The following is a 24303-nucleotide window of genomic DNA, read 5'->3' on the forward strand; positions in this document are numbered from 1 at the left end:
TCCTGGGTTGTTCCCTGCCTCGTTCCCATTGCTTCCAGGATAGGCTCCGGACCCCCCACGACCCAGTAGGATAAGCAGTTTGGAAAATGGATGGATGGATGGAAGTATGTATATATAAACACACACACACACACACACATTTTTTTAAGTCTAGCATAGGTACTGTTCATTTCGGTAAGGGCAGTCTGGCTGTTCCTATTTCCCACCATCCAGGCATCACCCAGCATTTACTCTGATACCAACTATTCTGTTGTGTTACTACAATAGCTGATAAAACAAAGGAAAAAGGCAGGCACACTTGTGACCATAATGAAGACTGGGCACATCCACTGCACAAAATCATTCATTTAGTGGAAAATTATTTTTTTAAGAAGGAGGCAGATGCCCCCCCCATTGGTTGCCTATTTTTCTGCAACCCATTAAGGGGAAGGGGAGGTGGGGGGGACAACAGAACATCAACCAGAGCTAGGTGCAGCGCATAGGCACAGAGGTTAGTACTGCTGACGCACAACACTGGACTGAGGGTTCACATCTCTGCCATGGCATGTTCTCCCCATGCTGTCGTGGGGATTCCCCCAGGTACTCCGGCTTCACCCCCACAGTCCAGAAACATGCTAGAGGTAACTGGAGTTACAAACTGGATGCGTGCGTGTGCGTGTACCCTGCAGTGGGTTGGGTTACTCCCTGCCTTGTGCTTGTAGCCTCTGGGATAGGAGCCAGACCCCCATGACCCTGAATAGGATAAGTGGTTACAGAAAATGAATGGATGGCACTGGGCTATGTTAACGAAAGACTATATGTTTGTGCTTTGGAATGGGTGGGAGGAAACACCAGTGACTGTCACCACATACCCAGTGTGGAGCCAGCCAGCGGTGTGATAGATGGCTCAGAGGAACAAGCAAAACACTTAAATGACACCTTTTAGTTTGCCAGCTTGGCACAGACTTTCGGCACAAGCAGAATCCTTTGCTAAATAGTTCTAGCTTTTCTCTCATACATGTTAGCACTGCTGCCTCACACCTCTGGGACCAGGGTTCGAGAATCTCCCGTGGCTCCATGGGTGTGGAGTTTGGATGTCCATACATGTGGAACAGCAACTTTACCTCAAGTTTCCCCACCGGCTGAAAAACACACAATTAAGCAAAAAATCTTCTGCGCGCTTTATGAAATGACTTGCTAGCTGTGGCCTAACCTATACCAGCACCTGCTATACTGTACCATGGGAAGGCAATTGCCCATTCTACCGCAATAAGTGATTTATGCACATATACTTTATATTTTATAAAAGCTGGCAATCAGGCACTTAGAGGGAGGGTCAACAAATGCAGGGCTGGTGGTGTAATCTCCACCCTGCGCGTGGGCATTCTGCATACTCTCCTCATGTCATGCATTCCAGCCACACTTCAAAGACGCCCGGTTGAGGTTAACTGGCATCTTTAAACTGCTCATAATATATGAATGCAAGTGACAATGGACTGGCATCATGACTAGGGTGAACCCCCTCCTTGCACCCCATCCCCCCCCCCCCCAGGTGATAAATCTCCATCTGTAATGTTTATTTTAAATGTAATTACAAATCAGCTTGGCAAATTCACAACTTTAATTCATGCAGACGTTTAAATGCATGCAGATTAAGTTTTTAAATTCGGCTGCAAAAAACACAGATACCCAGAAAGCCTCAGATAAATGGAAAAACCAGATGGAGCTAAACTCCTTCCCAGACCGTTATATAACTTTGATCCATTGAAAAGTATTAATATAACAGAATTATTCCTAAATTTGTTTTGCCCCAAATGCCTGCAGACACCACAGAAAGTCACCATGTCTATTGTTGAAGGGTTTGTAAGGTGAAAGAGAGCACTGAGGTTTTAGAAAGACATATTTCCACCCCACGGCTTGGAATAGCACATCCATCGCATGATTCAAAATCCTTTCTGGGCTTCATGCGGATTCCTCCGGGTTTCTGCTGAAGTCTAAGCACTTTTGTCAATGCCAGAGAGACCAGTCCATTGCGTGAGCTCCGTCCGCTGGGGAAGTGCCTTCGATCATCTTACCCATGCTGACTCCCGACAATAACGCATGGTTCTTTTTTCAATAATCGGACCATAAACAAGAAGAGGCACATATAAACAAAAGCCATTAGTCAGAGTTCACACTTATCACAAAAACGTGCTACTATGTCTTGGCAGTGGATATTCCGTCCATTCCAAAAGTACACAAACACATTATGCAGAAATGATATGAGTCATAAGCTTCTATTGTAACAAGCTTTAAATTAATTTAAGGAAACACCAGTGTTTAAGGAAGCTACACTGATATTAAAACACAGGCCAAAGGAGTCAAAGAAGGATGACTTCATGTTCTAAGGAAATGCAGTTCTTGCACTGACGCACAGCAATCTCAAAATGCACCCAGCATGCAAATTACCATCTAAAGTAATTACTGTCATGAACACAGTAAGCGGATTTCATTCACTGGATTCTTCCCTAAACAACATGGAGGGAACTATCCCAGTGAGTTTGTGGAAGTGTTACTTATACAAAAATGTTCGAGGGAAGAACTAAAAACGACTGGTTCAGAGAAATAACCAATCAGATTGTAGAGGAGGTGGGTCCAAGCAACCAGAGGAAGAGGGACCAAGACATCCGATTAGTTGGTCTTGGCTCCTCTAGATGGTTGGACCCACTTCCTCTACAATCTGATTGGTTATCTCTCTCAACCAATCATTTGACTTTCTGCCCTCAGAACATGTTTGTGTAATTAAAACTCCCATGAGTTCTCAGGTCACTTGGAATTATAAGCAATGCACCCAAATGTGAAGTGATTCACATTTTGCTAAACGGACCAAACATTTCCATATAACGCATTACAACACTATGAAAATTAGAATAGTTAAATATTTCAAAAGGGGGTAAATGTGCTTATGAGGTGCGCCTGCAACCACGCAGTTACACAGCATCAAGGCTGTGGCTTTGATCTCTGTGTGTGTGGAGTTTGCATGACCTGTTTGTTAGCCTGGGTTTCTTCCAGATACTCCAGCTTCCTCCCACAAGTCCAAAAGACATATGGCTGAGGCAGACTGGTTTCTCAAACTGGCCAAAGCTGCCCATATATAAATGCACCATGGAAATTTGTTCACAAATTATACGGTGCATGAACGTTAACATTAGCTTACATTTCTGTATGGGTGATGCGGCACTGTGACGCCGGGCATCGCACACATACACCCAACTCCTTTCACATCAGAACCAAAAGGGAATGCAGCTTTACAAACCTCACCAAACGCTGCATAAAATGCACGCTTCAGGGATTTTTCCTCTCAAGTTGTTTATTTACATGACATTACATGCCAGATCTGCTGGCTCTCTCTTAACTCTTCACTCCTTTATTGAAATTAAGCAAAGCATCTCAAGCGGTGCATCATTCATAAATCTAGCTGACAGATAAGCACAACTGACCGGATTGTGATCCTGAAAGTTGCAGCCACTAATCACTGACCGAAGACAAAAATTAACAAGCCTTACGGGGACCATAACCATGTGACCTGGGCCTTGGCATAATGACTGACCAACACTGCCCTAGAAAGCAGTTTCACTGAAGAAAAGCTCATATCAGAAATCACCAAGAAGACGAGGACATTGAACCAAGTTCTCCGTAGCAACCATAAAATTGTTGTTTCCATGACAACCAACACTAGAGCATGAGGCTTTTAGCATAAAGTGAGAACAAATATGGCAGACGAAAGATGCAAGTAGTCATGGTACAACGCAGTAAGAAAGCTTCCAAAAAACAGCATTCTGCTCTCCAAAATTATTAATTCCCCCCCAAAAAGATCCTGCTGAACTTGAGCTGGTTTAGGGCTAGTTTTCCATCCTCTTGGTCACGGCTCCTCTGCCAGTCGAAGCCATCGAGATCAGAAACACAGCTCTGCCCACAAAAATCTGACGACAGTAACAGAACACAGGAGGAAGGCCTGGGGGAATGTAGACTGCCGTGAAAGAGGTCCTTCCTCGGCAAGGTCTGTCTCCAGATGCAGGCCAAGCGACTGGCACACTGCATAATCGAACAAAGTTAGGTGGCCGTGTTAGCGAAACCCATGAATTGCCATGGAAAGATTACTGACGAATTTTCATTTGAATCAAGAACAGTTTCATATCTTGCAGTAAGTATCCAGAGGCCAATAAAAATCCAATATAAAAGAACATGGGCCCTTCGCTGGCTCTCCCTCATTGACGCAGGGCTGTGCTTTGCTCTGTAGATATCGTATTCTGCCTGCCTTCAAGTCCCGTGACAATCAATTCACCACATTAATGACGTTCAGCTGCTCCACACCGTTAAACTAATGAAATGGCACTTAAAGAGAAGCTGATTGGACGACAGGGGGAAAAAAAAATGAGATGGGAGCCAGCATGAAGCCTCTGTGTCATGGCTCGAGCTGTGGGGCTACCCGCGGTTTATTTCCTCTTTCATTGTGTATTCCAGTTACAAAGATGTACTTCAATTAAGGCAACTTCAATTTAGGCAAATAGCCAGCTTAGCATTCTGTGCTTTGTTAATAATGGTTTGGATGGATGATGCCTCTGTAGAAGTATCACAACATGTCATGTATTTTGCCATCCATTTATCTTCCAACCAATAATTCTGGCCAGGGTCATGGGGGGGGAGGGGGGTTGAAACCTATCCCTGCCGGCACAGGGCACCGGTATGCCCTGGACGGAATCCCATTCTATTGCAGGGCACATATATACATACACTCCCACACAGACACCAGATTTAAGTACTAAAGCAGATAAAAGACATTCGCCTCATTTTTACTTTTTACACATACAAATTCCGATAAAAATTGGCACTGCAGCCATTTTGCTCTAGGACTGGCTGGGATTCAAACTGAACACAGAAGATAAAATACCTGCGAGTAAAATACCAGGCTGCACAAACTTAGCAAATAAGTAGGACACCTTGGAAGAGACATAGCATGGAGCCAACATGTGTCTCAGACTGTCTGGGTTTGTTCTGGCAGCATTACAAAAGGACGCCTTCCAATGCATGCTAGTTGGATAGAAGAGGAACTGCTCATAGGTACTTCTGGGACCTGTTTCACAAATGCTCTGAGGATTGAGGTCAAGTAGACTGTCAACTAGATGCACGCAACACCGTTACCACCATGCATACTGAGGTTTTGGGAGCTGTCAATCACACTTGGTTCACAAGGACAGGGTAGTCTGTATTCAGATGATCATGTTGCAATATTTTTCTGTCATTGTGAGGTGACACCACAACAAAGACAAATTGGCTATCCGAAAGAAGTCTTCAGTCCCGCAAGTAGCCCTCTTCTTTTAGTGCTTGTCTAAGGTTGCAATATTAGTTTGGTTTAGTAGAGCATTTTCAGCTATAATAGATGAGAAACCACAGGGTGGTTTTGCTTCATTTCATTAAAGCCCCACATAGATATTCAATTGCTTTGATCTTTGATTATGTTCTGGAACTTTGGACTGAATGGGTGAAACCATTTATCCATGGTAACGATCCATGGTATCCATGAACGTTGTAAAAATCATTATCGTTATTTTGATTGTAGGATTATCATCTGGAATTTTGAATGGAATGGGTAAACGTATCAATTGTCCATGATAAGAAAACCGTGTTGTTAAAATCAGCTACTAATATGACAGACGACAGGAATCTGTTTTCTTGGCATCACATAACACAATGAATTGTTGAAGGCCATTCAGGGTTTGTCTGTCCTTTAACTGATATCCCTGCAGTTGCCCCAGTATTAATTTCAAAACATATCAGTGTCATGTCAGGCTCTCTTCTATAACCGCCATATTTCAAGGGGTCACGCCAGAAGTAACAAAGGGTTTGGTGTCCCGTCTTTATTGCACACACCTGACCTCAGAGGAAACAGTTGTGGCAGTTCTCATATGCAACACAGTGAACTGTATCTCAAGAACTACCTAATCAAAATAAATGTGAGATTGGCCCCCTTGACTTGACTGATGCTTCCCCTGATGATGGTACCTGTACATGAATTCTGCTTCAGTGCTATTGGTACACCATTGTGTCCCAATCCGGTCCTCGGGGACCCAGAGATAAGGACCGACTGTGGCTCCCCAAGGAGTGGTTTGGGAAACACTGGTATACACCGAGGACCATGTTCAGTGCAGGCAAACATGATTAAATTATAGAACAACCTGGAGAAGCGCTCACATCTCTGCCGGGTATGTTAAGTTCCCATATGACACATTTTGTGGATACAAAACAATGTCCCCTGTGGACAAACAAACAAGCAAACAAATACTTTATAATTATATGAAATAATAGAGGCTAGTTATCTCTATGCAACTATGTTTTTTTTCCACGGTTGCTAAATTAAGTCCTCAACAGTTTGCTCCAGCGCTTCACTCAACAATATAACAGCCTAACTGTGACCCAGCCTAACCGCACTCCACACAGCCTAACGGTGTATGTGACCCAGCCTAACCGCACTCCACACAGCCTAACGGTGTATGTGACCCAGCCTAACCGCACTCCACACAGCCTAACTGTGTATGTGACCCAGCCTAACCGCACTCCACACAGCCTAACGGTGTATGTGACCCAGCCTAACCGCACTCCACACAGCCTAACTGTGTATGTGACCCAGCCTAACCGCACTCCACACAGCCTAACTGTGTATGTGACCCAGCCTAACCACACTCCACACAGCCTGTGTATGTGACCCAGCCTAACCGCACTCCACACAGCCTAACGATGTATGTGACCCAGCCTAACCGCACTCCACACAGCCTAACGATGTATGTGACCCAGCCTAACCGCACTCCACACAGCCTAACGGTGTATGTGACCCAGCCTAACCGCACTCCACACAGCCTAACCGCACTCCACACAGCCTAACTGTGTATGTGACCCAGCCTAACCGCACTCCACACAGCCTAACTGTGTATGTGACTCAATCAAACTTAGCAGGCTTGTTGTGGGAAGTGAGTCCCTCCCGGTGTGTGTGACCCGCTTTCACATAGAAAAACCGTTTATGTATCAGGTAAAAACAACATGGAATAGATAAATTCTCATTCCTACTCATTCCTCCATAATGATAAACAACAGGTGTTGTGTACTCCCAACTGATATCAATACCTCGTTTCCACCAGTGCGGCGCTGGTGCCGAACTTTTTCCCAATCTGAAACTGCCTGTGTGTGTTACCACCACAAAAAACTGACCCTGGATCAGAAATAAACAGCTCCAGCACCACACCACAAAAAAGCTGGGCTCAGAATTTGGCACCAAAACGTCAGTGAAAGCGGGACGTGCTATCATGTCCAAACCTTTCCCATACCTGGAAAATTCAATCCATAACCAACAGAGTTTAGTCTAATATCACGACACTCCATTTTTATTTTGTGAAAAAACAAAAGGATCGATTTGCTGGCTATGTAACAGGTCAAATAAATAAAATATTGTGATGTTCATGTGGCGAAGAGATTATGAGACAGACAGCAAAGTTCAGTTTTTTGAAGACTGTTTTATTGTGCGATCCTTAAAAGGACAACGGTAAAACAGTAACTGAGAGTAAACTCACTTACGCACACAGATGGGAAGCCTTTACGGATCCAAAAGTGGATACAGGCAATAGAAACAGGGCGCAACGAGTCCGATTTTTTCTCGGTTCAGCAGCTTCCATCTATCCATCCATTTTCCAAACCGCTTATCCTTCTGGGTCGTAGGGGGGTCCGGAGCCTATCCCGGAAGCTACGGGCACGAGGCAGGGAAAAACCCAGGATGGGGGGCCAGCCCATCGCAGGGCACACTCACACACCATTCACTCACACACCATTCACTCACACACCATTCACTCACACACCATTCACTCACACACCATTCACTCACACACCATTCACTCACACATTCAACTCCAATCAGCCTCAGCATGTCTTTGGACTGTGGGGGGAAACCGGAGAACCCGGAGGAAACCCCACGACGACATGGGAAGAACATGCAAACTCCACAGACACGTAACTTGTGAGGTAACAGTGCTAACCACTGCACCACCATGCCACCCCAGTTCAGTAGCTTATAAAAACTTAAAATCCAAAACAGCGAAATAAATCCAAACAACAAAATGCAGATTAACCTTTTCTTTACCTGTACTTCTGTCTACGCAACATTTCTGTTCCGTTCTTTTATGTAACCGGTGGAAACGTGGGCAGGTACTCAAAAGGCACAAAGCGAGAACCGGCCCAGCACCGGCACCAGCTCCATTTTGGTGGAAACGAGGCAAATGTGGTGAATAATGAGGGAGAGTCCCCCCCCCCCCCCAAACATGGTAATCTGTTACAGTTTCACATTCACAGTGGAGCAGTGTGAGAAAGGTACCGCTAATGTTACTAGGTCATCAGGAGAGAGATTAACTGGTAAACTTTACCAGGTTGCTCCCATTTCCACAGGATAGCATAATGGTAAAATTGCGATATATATACAGTACTTCAAAATAGCCACCCTTTGCTCTGATTACTGCTTTGCACACTCTTGGCATTCTCTCGATGAGCTTCAAGAGGTAGTCACCTGAAATGGTTTTCCACCAGTCTTGAAGGAGTTCCCAGAGGTGTTTAGCAAGTGTGCAAAGCAGTAATCAGAGCAAAAGGTGGCTATTTTGAAGAAACTAGAATATAAAATATGTTTTCAGTTATGTCACCTTTTTTTGTTAAGTACATAACTCCACATGTGTTCATTCATAATTTTGATGCCTTCAGTGAGAATCTACCAATGGTCATGAAAATAAAGACACCGCATTGAATGAGAAGGTGTGTCCAAACTTTTGGCCTGTACTGTAAGTAGGTTTCAGTGTGTGTGTGACTGGGGTTTAAGAGAGTGAGGAGAGAGATGCATCGTCATCGCCCCCACCTAAGAAAATGCCTGCTCTGTTTACCTGCCACGTCTGTTTTTCTTTTCTTGGAAAATACCTGCGTGAGCTCATTATATTCGAGTTTTATTAGAGCGTCTGCTTAATGACAGCGTACCATAGTTTATTAGTGCTGTTAACTAACTGAATTCCATAATTTGTGCATGGGAGGTGGGGGGGGGGAATCAGGCTTCCCCAGTGAGTCACCAAGGTGTTGGATTAGAAGATGACTGATTGGTTGGATGGATGAGAAATGCAACCAGCGGAGAACCTGCAAGATAATGAAGGCCAGTAAACTCTGTCCCTCCCTCACCCATATATCCAATGAAACAGTGTAAGGAAATAAACAATTTACATTGCCTGGTATCAATGATGCACATTGATAATTAGGTCTCAATGGTTTCTTCTAACATGATTCTTAAAGGCACAGTTAACCCAAACATTAAAGATCCACAGTGTCCTGAAGAGGAGCTCACACTCAGCGGTGTAGGCGAGTCTCCTCCTTCGTTTCCCGACTTCTCCCCTGTTCACGGTTTCCCCAGCCAACCGGTCATTTACACTTCGACATTTGAGAGAGGGGGCCAACCGGAGACTGAATCCCTTCTCAATGCAGGCACCCAGTAACTATCCTGACATGTCCTTTAAAGGACCTGACGCAATTCTCGGAAATCCCATCTGAGCAAACTACATGTCACTTTTTTTCCACGTTCACAGTCCTATGGAGGTTTCCCTAAATCCTGGTGTGACAGGGAGGCACGATAGGGACAGATAGTTTGTTTCCTAAGAGATTCCAAGGGTTATTCAAATGGAATGCTTGTTCTTAGGTCTTCAAGCTCTCTTTCGTGAATGTTTATTTACAGCCCGAGAGTAACGTTTCTCAAACCGGTCCGTAGGGACCCCCAGATCGTGACGTTTTGTTCCCTCCCAGCTACCGGTAGCAGCAAAAACATGGAGTGTCTGGAAAGGAGCTGGAACAGAGAGGAAACAGGAACTGTCCAGGGGCCGTGGAGGATCGGTCTCAGAAACACTGCCCTAGAAAGACCGCTGTCATCTTCTACAGTTACCAATCTTGAGAAACTGAAGCAGGAAACACCATTTGAACCTTAAGGCAGGGGTGGCCAATCTTAGCCACAAAGGGCCGGTCACTAATTAGAGAACTGATTGGTTGAAGAGTCCTCACACCTGGGTTTGGACAGCTGACCTACAGGTTATCCCAGAAACCTGCATACACTCTGGCCCTTTGTGGATAAGTTTGGCCACCCCTGCCTTAAGGCAGATTGCAGACAGGGTCAAACTTACCCATACCCATGGATGCGGTGACCCCAGCCTAACAAATAAAGCCAAAAATGGTTTTCATAAGGACCACATAGGGGAAGAGGCTGTAGAAGAACAAAAGCCTGACTTGATCCCACGAGAGGGGGGTTCCCGGGAATGCCAGAAGCCGCCTCGCTGAAGCACTTACTCATCGTATCGGATGTGATAGGTGGCTGCTTCCTCGCCGGCCGGCCAGCCCGAGGTGGAGGGCCCTGCGCCTGTGTTCGCCACCGGGTTCCCGTTACTGTCCAGGGCGGCCCGGCCGCGCTCGGCCTCAGGCCTGCCGTTAGTCCTTTTGCCCAGCTGCTCGGTCTTCCCCAACATCCCGGCGCTGCCATTTTTCCCTCTGGGCCCATGGGTCACCTTCTCGACGGTGGCCTCGAACCAGGCGCCGATGCTGACGTCTTTGCAGTCCACCAGTTCGTGTATCTGTGAAAGTCAACAGGACATATAAATATCAGCACGACATTGCAATGGCGTACTGGGCGGTCAACATAAAGCACATACTCCCAGCAAGGACTTTATCAGGTACACTTGCTCATTAAAGCATTAACAGCTCGCTCCTCTAATCCGCGAATCATGTGACTGCAACTGAATACATACAGCGAGCAGATAGCGTTGTGAGGCTCACTTAATCTTTTGGTATGCTTCAGAACAGTTAAGATGGCCGAGCTAAATGATATTGATCATGGGATGATTGTCAACGGCACACGGTGCTTCCCGCATCTCAAAAAGTGCCACCTTAAGCGCTCACACACAGACACACACGGCAGGATGACACCTGGACAATTCTTGGTAATTACATCAGCCTCAGACTCCGGTTTCACTTCCAGGAACGACAGGCACCAGACTCTGAAGGGTGAGAAGCTGCTTTAATTCATGGACTATGATCAATGAATGCCGAGAGATTCTTATAGTCAATGCTAAACCAAAACAATTCTCTAGGCGAAAAAAGTAACACGTTTTGTCTGTTGTTTGACCAGCATAATCATGACTAGAATGCAAAGCGTGTGTGTTTTTTTGTGTTTTTTTTTACATACAGAGATGCCTGTTAGACCAACCATGTTTCTGGACTGCAGGAGGAAGCCCGCATGAGACAGGGAGAAGAGAAACTCCACACACACACGCCGCTAAATTGCACATCGTGAATGACTGTGCAAGTGTATGCGCATGTATGTGCTCTGCAGTGGACTATCATCCCATCCAAAGTGTAGCCCAGCCTTGACCAGGAGAGGCAGTAACAAGATGCATGATTGGATGGTTGGAAGGATAGATGATTAGACTGTTGGACAGTTAAATGGATGGATGGATGGATGGTTGAATGGATGGATGGATCGATGAATGTACTTAAGTCACTAAAGCTAGCTAAGAAAATTACCTCTAGTTACCTTTTTATTACAAGACATGTTAATTGCTAACAAGTACATCAGGTGTTTCCAGGAATTATGTTCCTGCGTAGGTCACATTCCACCTTGGATCATTGCTTGTAATACTCATATGATGTAGCTAGGATTTAACTGTACGAATCTGATTCCTAAAGAGATTCATCTTTAGGTTTATCCCATCTACTTCATTAAAATATGGCAATAAATCTAAAGAGGATACATAAACCCCAGCATGGTGGGTAGCTTGGCTGCCTCATGCCTCTGAATAACCCCCCCACTCAACATGTGCAGTCTGAACCTTCACCCCATGTCATGCAGCTTTTCTCTGTGTTCCACTTTCTTTCCACATTTTCAAGTCTCTAAATTCTACATAATGTGGATGTCCTGTGATTGGCTGGAATCCTGTCTAGCACGTTCCCCTTTCCTTGTGCCCCATGTCCTATTGGATGGATGTTAAACTGAAAAGATAAATATTCGAAAAAAAATAGGGATGTTGACTGCTGGTATGCAGAAACGAGAACCAAGGAATATTCTTAGACTGAAGTTAGGATAGCAACATGGACTGGATACATCAAAATAATTATTTGATAGTAATACAGAGTAATTGAAACTTGCGCTTTGAATGTTAAATTGTACCCAAGTAGCTGTCCAAAACAAAAGTGCTCCCTCTACTGGTGCAGGATTACAATATCTTGAACACACTAGTGACCATTCCTCCCAAACACCATTTATTTAACTCGTGGAAGTTTCACGTTACCTTTCCTGATGTAGTGCCAGACCGATACATGTATAAAGCCTCCACCACTCAATTTATCTATCCTAGGTAAAGTTAAGTTTAGAGAAATGGAAAGAAGATGACAGTGCTAGAAAGAGCTACACATCATAGTGCAGAATCTAACCCTAACCCTGGCTTCTTCAATGGCATACGTGCCCAACTCATATGGCTATTTTCACTGGAAAGCTTGTAGGTCACATGACCAACATTTTGCTAATTAGAATATATTCTACCTATTTCAGAGAACACAACATGCAAGCAATGATAAAACATGATAGTATAATCAAGCATGCTTTGTTGTCTTGGATTGTTCATCTTCTGAAAAATGTTGGGGGGGGGGGTTGTGTAATTAGCTTGTGAGGTAGGAAGACAAGGAATGACACTCACTCATTTGTCTGGGATTTTTATTTACAAACATACCCTCATTCTGTCTTGATCACCAGAATGCTACACTCTCTATATAATTACCATCGCTGTCCTTGTATTGGTGGAATTTCCTTGTATTTACTTACCAGCTACCAAAAGTGTCTACTAACTGATTGGCTGAGAATCAGCATTTGTGACAAAAGGAAATGGCTTATTGAAAGGAAACATGAACTAGAGGTGGGTCGATGTCAGTGACGGGATTAAAATTATGAGCCCGTTCGGCACTCCTTCACATGCCAAAGCAATGACAGGAGAGAGACTGCCGAGCTCAATGTCGAGGAGCTTCGGCTTAATCAGAGACGCACCTCAGGTTCAATTCAATTCATTTTTATATACTGCCTTTTAGTTGCTGCAAAACACCCAACGAGAGCTGACAAGGTTGTTATAACATTCTCATTAAGGTGTATATAATATATATAAAAGGTTGTTCCCTGCCTCGTGCCCATTGCTTCCGGGATAGGCTCCGGATCCCCCGCGACCCAATAGGATAAGCGGTTTGGAAAATGGATGGATGGATGGATATATATATATATATATATATATATATATTATATATATATATACACGAATAGGACAAAAGAATCTGCCCATGATTAAATAAAATCAATCAAAACCAGGTCATCCTTATCATGGGTTTTCTTATGGTTTGTCTGGATGACGGGTATTTGAACATGATTAAGGATCCTGCAAATGCCCAAATTATTCAGTCATTTGTCAGCAAATTAAATTTGTTCCACATCCTCTTAGGCAGCGTGTGCTCTCTGCAGAGTAACGCTCATACAGGAGAATGAGGAGAAAAAGAACGATGGGAAGTAGAGCCTCTAAGAGCTGAGGTTTGTCATTCTAGCCAACTAGCCACAATTCAGCAGTGATAAATTTGAACTGTGACATTATTTTTTGGACGTGCTCTGCTAAATAAACTGAGGCCTTCCATCCATCCATCCATTTTCCAAACCGCTTATCCTACTGGGTCGCGGGGGGTCCGGAGCCTATCCCAAAAGCAATGGGCATGAGGCAGGGAACAACCCAGGATGGGGGGCCAGCCCATCGCAGGGCACACTCACACAACATTCACTCACACACTCACACCTACGGGCAATTATAATAACTCCAATTAGCCTCGGCATGTTTTTGGACTGTGGGGGGAAACCGGAGTACCCGGAGGAAACCCCACGACGACATGGGGAGAACATGCAAACTCCGCACACATGTGACCCAGGCGGAGACTCGAACCCGGGTCCCAGAGCTGTCAGGCAACAGTGCTAACCACTGCACCACCATGCCACCCCCAGACCACTAACAGAAATAGGAAAATAAAATGTCCCATTTCATATTAAATACATCGTTAAACAACCTGACGTGTGGATTTGCACTTTTACTTTTCATATATAAAAACAGCAGGGAGTAGTAGCTCTTCTGGCTGTGCAATGAAACTGGATTCAGTGCCATTGCCTTCAATAGCACTCATACTTCAGCATAAAAACGACAGGGTCGTGGTTTTGTGTTCAGTATTGTGGCTTCACACCTAAGGGGTTGGAGGGTTAAATGCTCTGTGTGTGTGTGTGTGTGTGTGTGTGTGTGTGTGTGTGTGTGTGTGTGTGTGTGTGTGTGTGTGTGTGGGGGGGGGGGGGATATGTATATGTTACACTGTGGGGAACAGATGCACCGCCCCCCACAATGTGATAAAACCTGTTATTTTGACCTTATGGGGACATTTTTCCTGTGACCACAAAGAGAAACCCAATTTCTCAAAAATCTGTGACTGCAATCAAGTAATTAAAACAGCCAAAACTTTTGTAATCTGCTTGGTTACTTATGGTTACGGTTAGGGCTGGGTAGGGGGCTAAGGGTGCCAATGTTGGGATTATGGTTTTGCCCACAGAAATGAACAAAGACACCCCACGAATATATGAGTACAGGTCTGTGTGTGTGTGCATGTATGTGTGCGTGTGTGTGTGGCTGTGTGTGTGCGCTGTGTGTGTGCGCTGTGTGTTTGTGTGTGTGTTTGTGTGTGTGCGTGCGTGTGTGCGTGCGTGCGTCTCTGGGGGGGTTGTTGTTCCTGCCTTCTCACTACATAAGTATCCCTGGGCGCTCAGAAAACCCTACGCGTTCCACACAGTCATTTCAGATTACGAGAAATAGCTGTACTTACCGGCACAAAAAGTTTCAACGACAATGCCAAGATTAAATGAAAGAGGCCTGGAAGAAAATCTGCCTACTCTGTACAGATCTAACACATATGGCCAGGAAAGACCAACGGACGCTTAGGAAATGCCCCCAAGTAAATTGGCGACTTTGCAAATGTACCATTTCCCGATGAATGATGTGGCAAAATGGCACATAACAGGAGGGAAGAGATCGGAATCATAACATTAAGCCAGTAACAATGAACTGTCAAGGAGGGGGAAGACAAAATGAGTGCAAGCAATGCGATGGCCAGTAGAGATAAGCAGACTGGGTGTTTCTACTCAACAATACAACACGCGGTTTGGTACCAAGCAGCAAGAGAAAACTTCATATATCATGATACTCCACTCTTTTCTCAACAGCAGCAGCAGCATCTAAAGACAAGAAGCACCACCTCAGAAGTATACAAGAAGCAAGTCCTTCAATAGCACTGACACTGACCAATGTTTACTACCAGAAACACATACATTGGATATGCAACAAACTCTCAACATTAATATATAGCACAGCTGTGTGCGATTAGGAAGCAAGCAGTTTGTTTAATTGAATTTTGCTTAAATTAAATTACAGCCACACTCTACCCATCACCCTCCATGACAGCAACTACAGTTCATAGAAAAGTCTAAAATTTATAAAGCAGAAAATCAACAGAATAACTTAAAAAATACTATTACTACTACAATAATAATAATAATAATAATAATAATAATAATAAAAGCCATTAAATCAGAAATCCACTAGGAATAAAATTGCAGACAATATTGTTGCATCCCTGCACCCCTTAACAGAACCATCATTTGTTGTCCTCACTCCCCCCTCCGCCACCACCAATTTAAATCAGTTAAACTAGGTCAGCCACGGGAGTATCTTGCAGTTTGCGAGAGCTCTTTGCACACTAACGGTGTCCTCCTGCTCAAAATAAGAGCTTGGGTGGGGAGGGGGAAATCAACAACAACAAGCCCTGACTCCACATTTCTGCCATTAATGAGGCAAATCTGCCCACCCCAGTCCTGTTTTTACACAAAATTATTTGTAAGTATTCTAATCCAGCATGGGTCCGATCTTCTGAATGTAGGAAGCCATCCATTAGAGAGCTTTCTCGAAGAATTCAATATAAAGAGCAATCGTTCGCCATGGTTACCGCCCAGCGTCAACACTGACGCCATCCTTGGTGCTTAGCAGCGGTGTTCTGTATTCAAATAAGCGTTGTCATTGGTCAGCAACAAAACGGATGTCAATGACGACATCACACTGCAGATGCGTTTCCTGACTAACCAGTACACCCCGGCACACGATCCTTCCAGAAAATCTTCATTCGGCCAGCATCTTGAGCCGGTTACTAAATGTATTCCAAAAGTAAGCGCATGCTTTAAATAACAGCTTTCAGGCACATCGCAATGCGGGATCGAAATGTGCTCCTGGGCACCAGCAGGACCACAGCACCAGGCTGCAATTCTCCACGCAAGCAAAGATGTGGACGCACAGACGTAAATCTGAATTCAGCCGGGTGCTCTTAAGATGGCACGATCCCTTTCAGAAACTGAATCATGAAAATGAAAGGGGATGTTCAGCAAGAGACCGTTTCCCTGTCAGTAAATTCACGGCCAGCATATTAATATACAAAATGTTGTCATCCATGAAATAGCCCATTTCAAGACTGGTTCAATGAAACTAAATACTAAAACCGAAAAGGAAAAACGAAAACATATTTAACAATGAAACTGTAGCAATTTCAAATTTTTACTTTTCACAGTAACCTAAAAATGTTACAGCAATGTGACCTAAAACCACAATTTTCCAAGGTAGCTACAAAAACTACATGGTAAGCTAAATCTGTACTGAGGAAGAGAAAGATATAGAAGATACACAGACACACAGACACACACACACACACACACACACACACACACACACACACACACACACACACACACACACTTGTACTAACCTTGTAGGCACCAAAATGTGCATCAGTGAGGGTCACGTTGCCAGATGTTGATGGTTGACAGTCCATTGGACACCGAGCCCCATTGCTGTCACTGTTTGTCCCGACGGGAGCTGCTCCGGCTGCCAGTGCCACCCCAGACTCCACAGCGCCCCCATCCTGAAGGGCTGGGCCGACGGTGGCGTCATTCCGAGGCCGGATCAGCAGCTGCACAATGTCGTTCAGACCCACGTTGTAGTCGAACAGGGTCTGGCCATCTTCCATCTGGTGGGATGGGATGGGACGGGACAGCAGCTGTTAGAGGGCCGTTTTCACGCCACACTCTCACTGCCAAATGTCAGCTCTATAGATAGGCTGCGTATCAAAGCTGGGCCAGTCACACTGCATTCTAACAGAAACATTAGAACACAGAGCAGCTCCACTGCTGCGGCACCTAGTATGCAACAACTGGCACTTTTATCATTATAACTAAAGCTATATTCAAATTTTTCCTTGATAAAATAACACAACACAAGTGTAAGACGCTACTCCTTCCATTTCCTGCCTTTCATCCAATCATCCTTTTTGACGGCAAGATCTGTGCACTCAAACCAAGGGTTACAAGCCAGGGAGGCTGCTTGCTGAACAATAACCAAACCAGGCTGATTGTATGGGCAGCGAAAGGCAGGTGGTACCTATGGCAACGCAATTCTGCATTTTCAGTTTCTGAATCATTATTGTGCAGCTTTTATCAGGAGTATTCCCCATATTCGGACAGATAGACAAGTCTACGGGCAGAGACGCATGGCATTGTGGGAGATGAACAGTAGCAACATTCTACGTACTATTCTACGCAAGACATTCCGGTAAGAAAGAAAAATCAGCAATTCATTGCTAGGGGACAAAAGAAAAAGTCTGCACAAATTGACATTTGCCAAAGTAACGTAAGGAAACATCAAATGAGCATTCCCACCCCAAGGCAAAAACATGCATGAACCCAACAAACAGAGGGACTCCCTAACCTTACATACATTTACAAAAGCAATTTAGTCATCATATACTACAAAATAAAACTCAAAAGTTTACCCCCAAGGGAAAGCAATACATCACTAGATGCCTATCAAGATGTCAAACTGTCTAAAACGAATCCAACTGTTCTCTGATGACACATCCTGCAGGTCACTGAGTGGTAATTAAATTATTTCATGTGTATCTTGGATAATACATGAATTTGTACAGAATGTAGCAACCAAACACGGCTTTCAGTGATCCGCTAATTTTGTTTTAGGTAGTTAAATGTAGCTGTAGGCAGATTCAAATGAAAAGACTTTTGTACATTAAAATACACATTAACACACCTAGAATCACGAAATTCTCAGTTATGATGCTCCATTGAAAAGAAAGGAAAAGAAAAGAAAAGGAAAGAAAAAAAGACAACAGGCCATTCAAATAAGATGGTAAGGAACAACCATCATTTAAAATAAATAGATAGAGAAATAAATAAATAGTAGAACATTCCGGAACACAACCTTCAGGGACGAGGTAGTAGCGAAAACTGAGCGTTCTTCATCCACTATGCATGACACAGAACTGCAAGTACCGCACGTGCCTGACATACAAATAAAAACGACAGATATGTGTGGGAAAAACTGCGAGACAGAAAAAGAAATGAATGAATATTTAACTAAATCAATGTGCCACAGATAAATACAATTTGATAGTAGAGTGGCCAAATGTCAAGGTATGAATTGATCTTGATGGTTCCCAGCACAGTGGATATTTCAAGAAGTGTGCGCTCTACTGCAATTAGCATGTAAAGGATGTATTTTATAAATGAAGAGTGAACAGATTAAAATTCAGCAGAGAAGCTCTTTCTTGGGCTGGCCCAGCCCCCACCATTCCTACTCCCTTCTTCCGCTGAAGAATAGTAAACATGCTAGCAGACTGGGCGTCGCGCTGCAATTTCCAGAAAGAGAAAGAAGGAGAAAAAAATCCGGGAAAAAAAAATGTTACTATGGAAACATGTACAACCCACCCCAACGTTACCCCAACCCCCCTTCACCGTAGCCATTTTGGAAAACTCCTCTAAGGCATGTTATGTATTAACGTAATCACGGTCTCCCCGAATTCTAAAATGGCTGTGAACTGAGAGATATGTCGAGGCTACGTGTAGAGCGATGAGTGGGAAAAAAGAAATCTTTGCGAATGAAAGCCGTTCAGCATAAATTAGTGGCAGCGACCAGCGTGCATATCAGGCTGGCTGGACACGCCAGCCGCAGTCCAGTGAGGAAGCAGCCCAACTTCATTTGGGCATCCATGGGGAAAAAAAAATTTAAAACATTCTGTAAGACATCGTAAAGTTCCTTAGAACGTCAATTTTTTGAAGCATTCATACCTTCCTAGGCTCCCAGACATTGTCTGTGTGTGTGGGGAGTGGGGGTGGGGAAGCAAACTGAAGATTTTTCTTTGGGTCCACAGACTTGGGAACGTTATCCACCGCGAAGAGAGGACAGCCCCATCCTAGGGACCCCCTCGGCCGCCGTTATGCAGGCGCCGTCCCGGACAGCCAAGTATGCACAGCTGCTGCCGAACCGCACTAAATCATTGAAAAGCCAGGCAGTAGCTAAGCGAAGCGAACCTTCGAACGGTAAACATGCAGGAGGCCTCCTGCAGGGTGAACCGTAAAACCAGGGTGCAAGAAAGATGGAAAGATCAGGCCACTTTTAAAAGAAACACCAGGCTGAAGCTTAACTCAATATCTTCAGGACATTCCACGCATCTCCCCTCTTTAAACAAGAGCAACAAATAAAAGGACAGAAAAAATTAAGAATATTAATAATTCAAATGACTCTCTAAAACAAAATATATTCAGCGACTAATTAAGGGGTTCTGGCTTTCGAGAAGAGATCCAAAAGCGATTCACGTCCTTGTCCTGTACCAGCTAACTTACACCTAAATGCCCTGCTTTTCCCAGAGGCCCAGATTCTCACAGCCCACACAGGCGCCCTGCAAGCAGATTGTTACTCATAGTCTTATTCCCCTGTATCTTCATCCAGCTAACAGGCGAGAAAGGTCCACACCAGTAACACAATTTGATGATATAGGACTGTTTACAGAGGCTTACGCAGACTTCCTTCCTTTTCCTTTTCAATCCTCAGATAGCATCCTTTTTGTACAGCAGGATATATTCTAAAACTCTCTCCAAGGTCATCATAGCTTGCCGAAATAATTTCGGTTCCATATGTCCGACAACATGACAGCCAAGGCAGACTGTTAATTCTGAAGACCCACCAAGGGCTTCAGCTTCTAGTTCTCCAGCCCAAGAATGAAAAAAAGAAACAGAATTAGGGACAGTGGCCCTAGCCGTGACATTAGCCCCTTGGTGAGGCATTAGCCCACCACGTGTTCATTACATTAAAGCTACTGAACGTCACCGGATGCTTTAAATGAACAGGGTGGATCCATGACATGGACTCGTCAGAAGCTGAAATCCAGGACCTTTTTCAAAACCTCAGCAGCAGATGCTGACATTAAATAATTAAGTAGTATTACATTTTTTAATAAAATGTACGAAAAAAAAACACACACAACTTGATTAAAGTCTTCTAAAAGTTTACTACAGGACTAACTACACAGAGCATTTCAGAGCAAACAAATCATTACTCGCTTCCACTAGATAAGAGGCTTTGACTTTAAAACAACATATTTCTAATTAAATAATTCATAGGCCTGTCAATTAGATGAAAACGTATTCAAGATAGCTGACAAACTGTGACAGTATGAAGGCCATCTTCTATTATAATACCCAAATTAGCTGCAAAAATTACATGGATGCAATGGTGGTTACATTTTTAAAACTACCCTTAAAAAACAGAGACTAATGTTTACTGCATACTGGCTTATGACAATAAAACAACATGGCTCATTGTTGGTGGAGGTTATCTTAACAAAAAATGGAAATATAAAATTAGCATCAACAGTTCAAAAAATAGCATTTCCATTCTGGGTATTCAGGCTGAATAATTAGGGCTGAGTTTCTTAAAAGTCTTCACTTGGGTTTTTGAATCTAATGATTTCTGTGAATGAATCACTTGACAAGATTACCAACGCTCTAGAAATGTATAATATTCAGATTACAAAACTGCTCAAAATTAAGTGCCGCCATCCCTAAAATATATTTTATGCTGGGGGAGAAAAACAATTAATTGTTCAACGACGGACTACATTCTTAACAATGATGGTGTAGGTAAATGTTTTCTTTAGCTGCGGGGCACCTAAAAGGGTGGGCGACACCGAATTTGAGGCTCATTTTCATGACAGTACGCCTCCACGCCACCAATTTCATCTGTTACATTTCAAACTTTAAAGTCAAACAGTATACGTTTGTTCTCCAGCCAACCTCACCGCTTAATAAAATTCAAATTCTCCTCATACAACAGACTTCCTCTCCACTGCTTTGAACATGACAAAAACAACTTCTCAACGACCGTTTTCTTCATTGAGCTGCGGAAGACAGATCGGCCTGATTATCAAGCCTTTGTTAGACTACAGCTTACTCCATCACATCAGAATCGGCGTTTCGAGGAAGACAGGTTAAAGAGAAAAGGTCAGCACTCCATTTGCGCAATCCCTGTAGATATGGTAAATTCTGAAATATTAAGACATTAATGAGGATGACATGTATCTTGGCAAGTAAAAGATCCATGCCCATATCCAGGTGGTCATGAATTCAAATCCCATGGTAGGCAGAGTATTCGTTAAAACACTGGGCACTTGATCAAGACCCTTAACCCAGCTTAACCTAAGACACTGACCCTCTTCTCTGATCTTCACTAGCATGTTGCATGAGACAAATGCACCAGCTAAATACAAGTAATTACAGTAAGAGTCATATTAACAAGTGTGCAATATATTACACCAGTGACCTACAGAAAAGTGTCATTAATCTTGTTATTTTTAAACATAATACACATATAAGTAAGCTATTTCCCTAGCTGCTCAAGCCAGTCTGGGCAACGGGGCCCATACAACTCGCTTGCTATGGTTCACTTCTTCATGCACCACACCACACTGGAACGTTAATTCAAAAACAAGAAACTGTTTTATAAACCCAGCACCATACTGATGACCAGGTTTCTCATAAACCCGGCCTTCCCTAGCATTACTTACAAATACTGTATCCTGTTTCTCCCGCGGGCAACTGGTTATTTCTATGAAAAAACGAAGGGACAAGGCCAAAAGAAAGCGGGTATTTTTGTGAAATGATCCTTCAGTAACTGACAAGATTCCATTGTAAATATTGTGGCATATAATTTAAGAGGATGGCCGAATTATTGAAGAGAAATGTAACTAGTATAACACAGAGTGAAATAAAACAATACCGCACAGCGTAATTCCGTCTGACTCATACTACCATGCCCCCCCTTAAATGTGCTCTTGCCACATCAGATCTCAAAAAATGCAAGACACTACTTTGTCTTGAGTAATACAGCAGCTTTTATTGTAGAATTACTGTAAGAATGAACAGCTCACTCACTGGCAACATCCGGTCCATCCTGACACAAAACCACTTGTACATTAAGAGATTGCAAACTAAGAATTCACTAAATAAATTCGCAGCAAATAAAAAAAAACTCCTTTGTTATGACATAAAAACAAAGGCCATATTCGCTTTTATCAACTTTTGAATGTAGAGGGATTTCTTTGAAGATGGTAAACACTTAAAAATAAGGTTCTTTGTTGACGATGTGAAATCCCGAAGCAGCTGAAAGTAGGACGGCTTGTAAGCGATATGACATTAATAACAGCATTGTGTCAGTGATATTCAGAATAAGCAGGTGCCATGTGCGCTAGAGGCACCACGCGTGTCAGCAGGCTGCAGCCAGTCCTCCAACACACCTCCGCCCGACAAGGCAGCGCAGCTACGACCAGTCAGGCAGCCTCTCTCCAGGTTAGTTTACCTACACAGCCAAGACAAATATGCACGCATAATGTCTGCAGTTTACGGTATTTTTAAGACCCCATTCCACGTTATCGCAGGCACTCGGCGGCAGATGGGTCTGCGTGCCTGTACACGGTCTAGGCGGCGGGGCGCTTTGTTTTCAGCCGCGAAGCTGTCATCCGGCAAGCAGCCGCAGCCGACTGCGCAGCCAGACCCGAAGAGCCTCGCAGCAAAAACACTGCCCGCCGGCCGCTTGTCAGCGCCCCAACTCCACGTCCCGGACCGCTATCCCCGACGAATACCTGTCCCTGGCCGGTTACGTGGCTCTGCAGCCAGTCGCTCCGGCTGACGATGCCCAGTCCACTGGCTCGCACCGACAGCAAACTCCGGACATTTAACTAACCGTGTTGAGGCAGAAAAGACGAGTCCGCTTCGCTTCCACCATTGGCAGCAAAGCCCCAGAGCAAACGGGGAAAGCACTAACCCGGAGGCTGCATTAACCCGGAGAATGCGCTAACCCCACTCGGAGGTGGATTTGGCTATTAAAGGAAAAAAAAACCAAGCACCCAGTTAACAAGCTGCGTTTAGTTGCTGCGGACCGGAGCCGGAATGTTTCGCATCATAACAGGAAGCGTGAAGCCTTCTGCTTGACAGACAGCCGAGCTGGTTGCTTAAAATAAATAAAAGCTATCAGATTTTAAATAAACCAATAAACAACCCCGCAATCAAACCCACAAGGAAAAAAAGCCAAGGTCCTTACCTGCTTCCCCCTGTAGAATAATCTCTGCTTCTCCGGGCTGACACGGAATATCTCCTGGATCTTCAGCCTCAGACTCTCGATTTTAGTCAATCTGGAAAGATCGTCCACGGTGCGCGTCTCCTTCCCGTCTATGGTCCGAACCTGGATCCACATCGTGCCCCTCGACGGCCGAAAACAGGCGAGCACTTCGGCGGTCGCAGGGGGTGTGTGTGTGTGTGTATGTGTAAGGGGTGGGGGGGAGGGAAAGCGAGGATGAAGGAAGGAGGGCTCAGATGGCCATGCGCGGCCGCCGCTGCGCAGCAGCCGATGTGTTTACCGGAGGCGCTCCCACGTGAGCGCGGCGGCGGCGCCAAGCAAGTCTCGCGAAATAAAACCCAGCGCGGACCCGCCTTTAAAGACGCAGGGCGCCTTTTCCGCGGCGTTCAACGTCGTTAGCGGCGGCTCCGGGACACTCCCCTGTCCTGCACTTAATGGACCGATCCTGTGGCAAAGACCTCTCGCAGTAGCAATACACCTGCGCAGTTCACCTTCTACAGACGTCCCGGTTACCACCACTGCCACCGGAGCTGCCAACTTTGGTCAGATTTTCAATTCGAGGCACACACACATGCACACGCATTTACATGTATGTAACAGTTTTATTACTTTGTAAATACTCTGTAGGGTTTGCAAACTACTGTAGCTAATTTTA

General features: G+C 44.4%; 1 protein-coding gene across 1 annotated transcript in view; it reads right to left on the reverse strand.

Moving 5' to 3' along the window:
* LOC125709931 (E3 ubiquitin-protein ligase UHRF2-like) overlaps positions 1–23871 on the reverse strand; it is a 40370-nt gene extending 16499 nt beyond the window's left edge. Inside the window, exons 1-3 of the mRNA XM_048978981.1 lie at positions 23613–23871; positions 16936–17196; positions 10363–10643 (exon numbers count right to left, since the gene is read on the reverse strand). Coding sequence (XP_048834938.1) covers positions 10363–10643; positions 16936–17196; positions 23613–23765 — 695 coding nt within the window. The 5' untranslated portion in view covers positions 23766–23871. The remainder of the gene's footprint in view (positions 1–10362; positions 10644–16935; positions 17197–23612) is intronic.
* Positions 23872–24303: the final 432 nt, after the last annotated feature.

This window comes from Brienomyrus brachyistius, chromosome 2 (genome assembly GCF_023856365.1).
Source record: "Brienomyrus brachyistius isolate T26 chromosome 2, BBRACH_0.4, whole genome shotgun sequence".
Lineage (NCBI taxonomy): Eukaryota > Metazoa > Chordata > Actinopteri > Osteoglossiformes > Mormyridae > Brienomyrus > Brienomyrus brachyistius.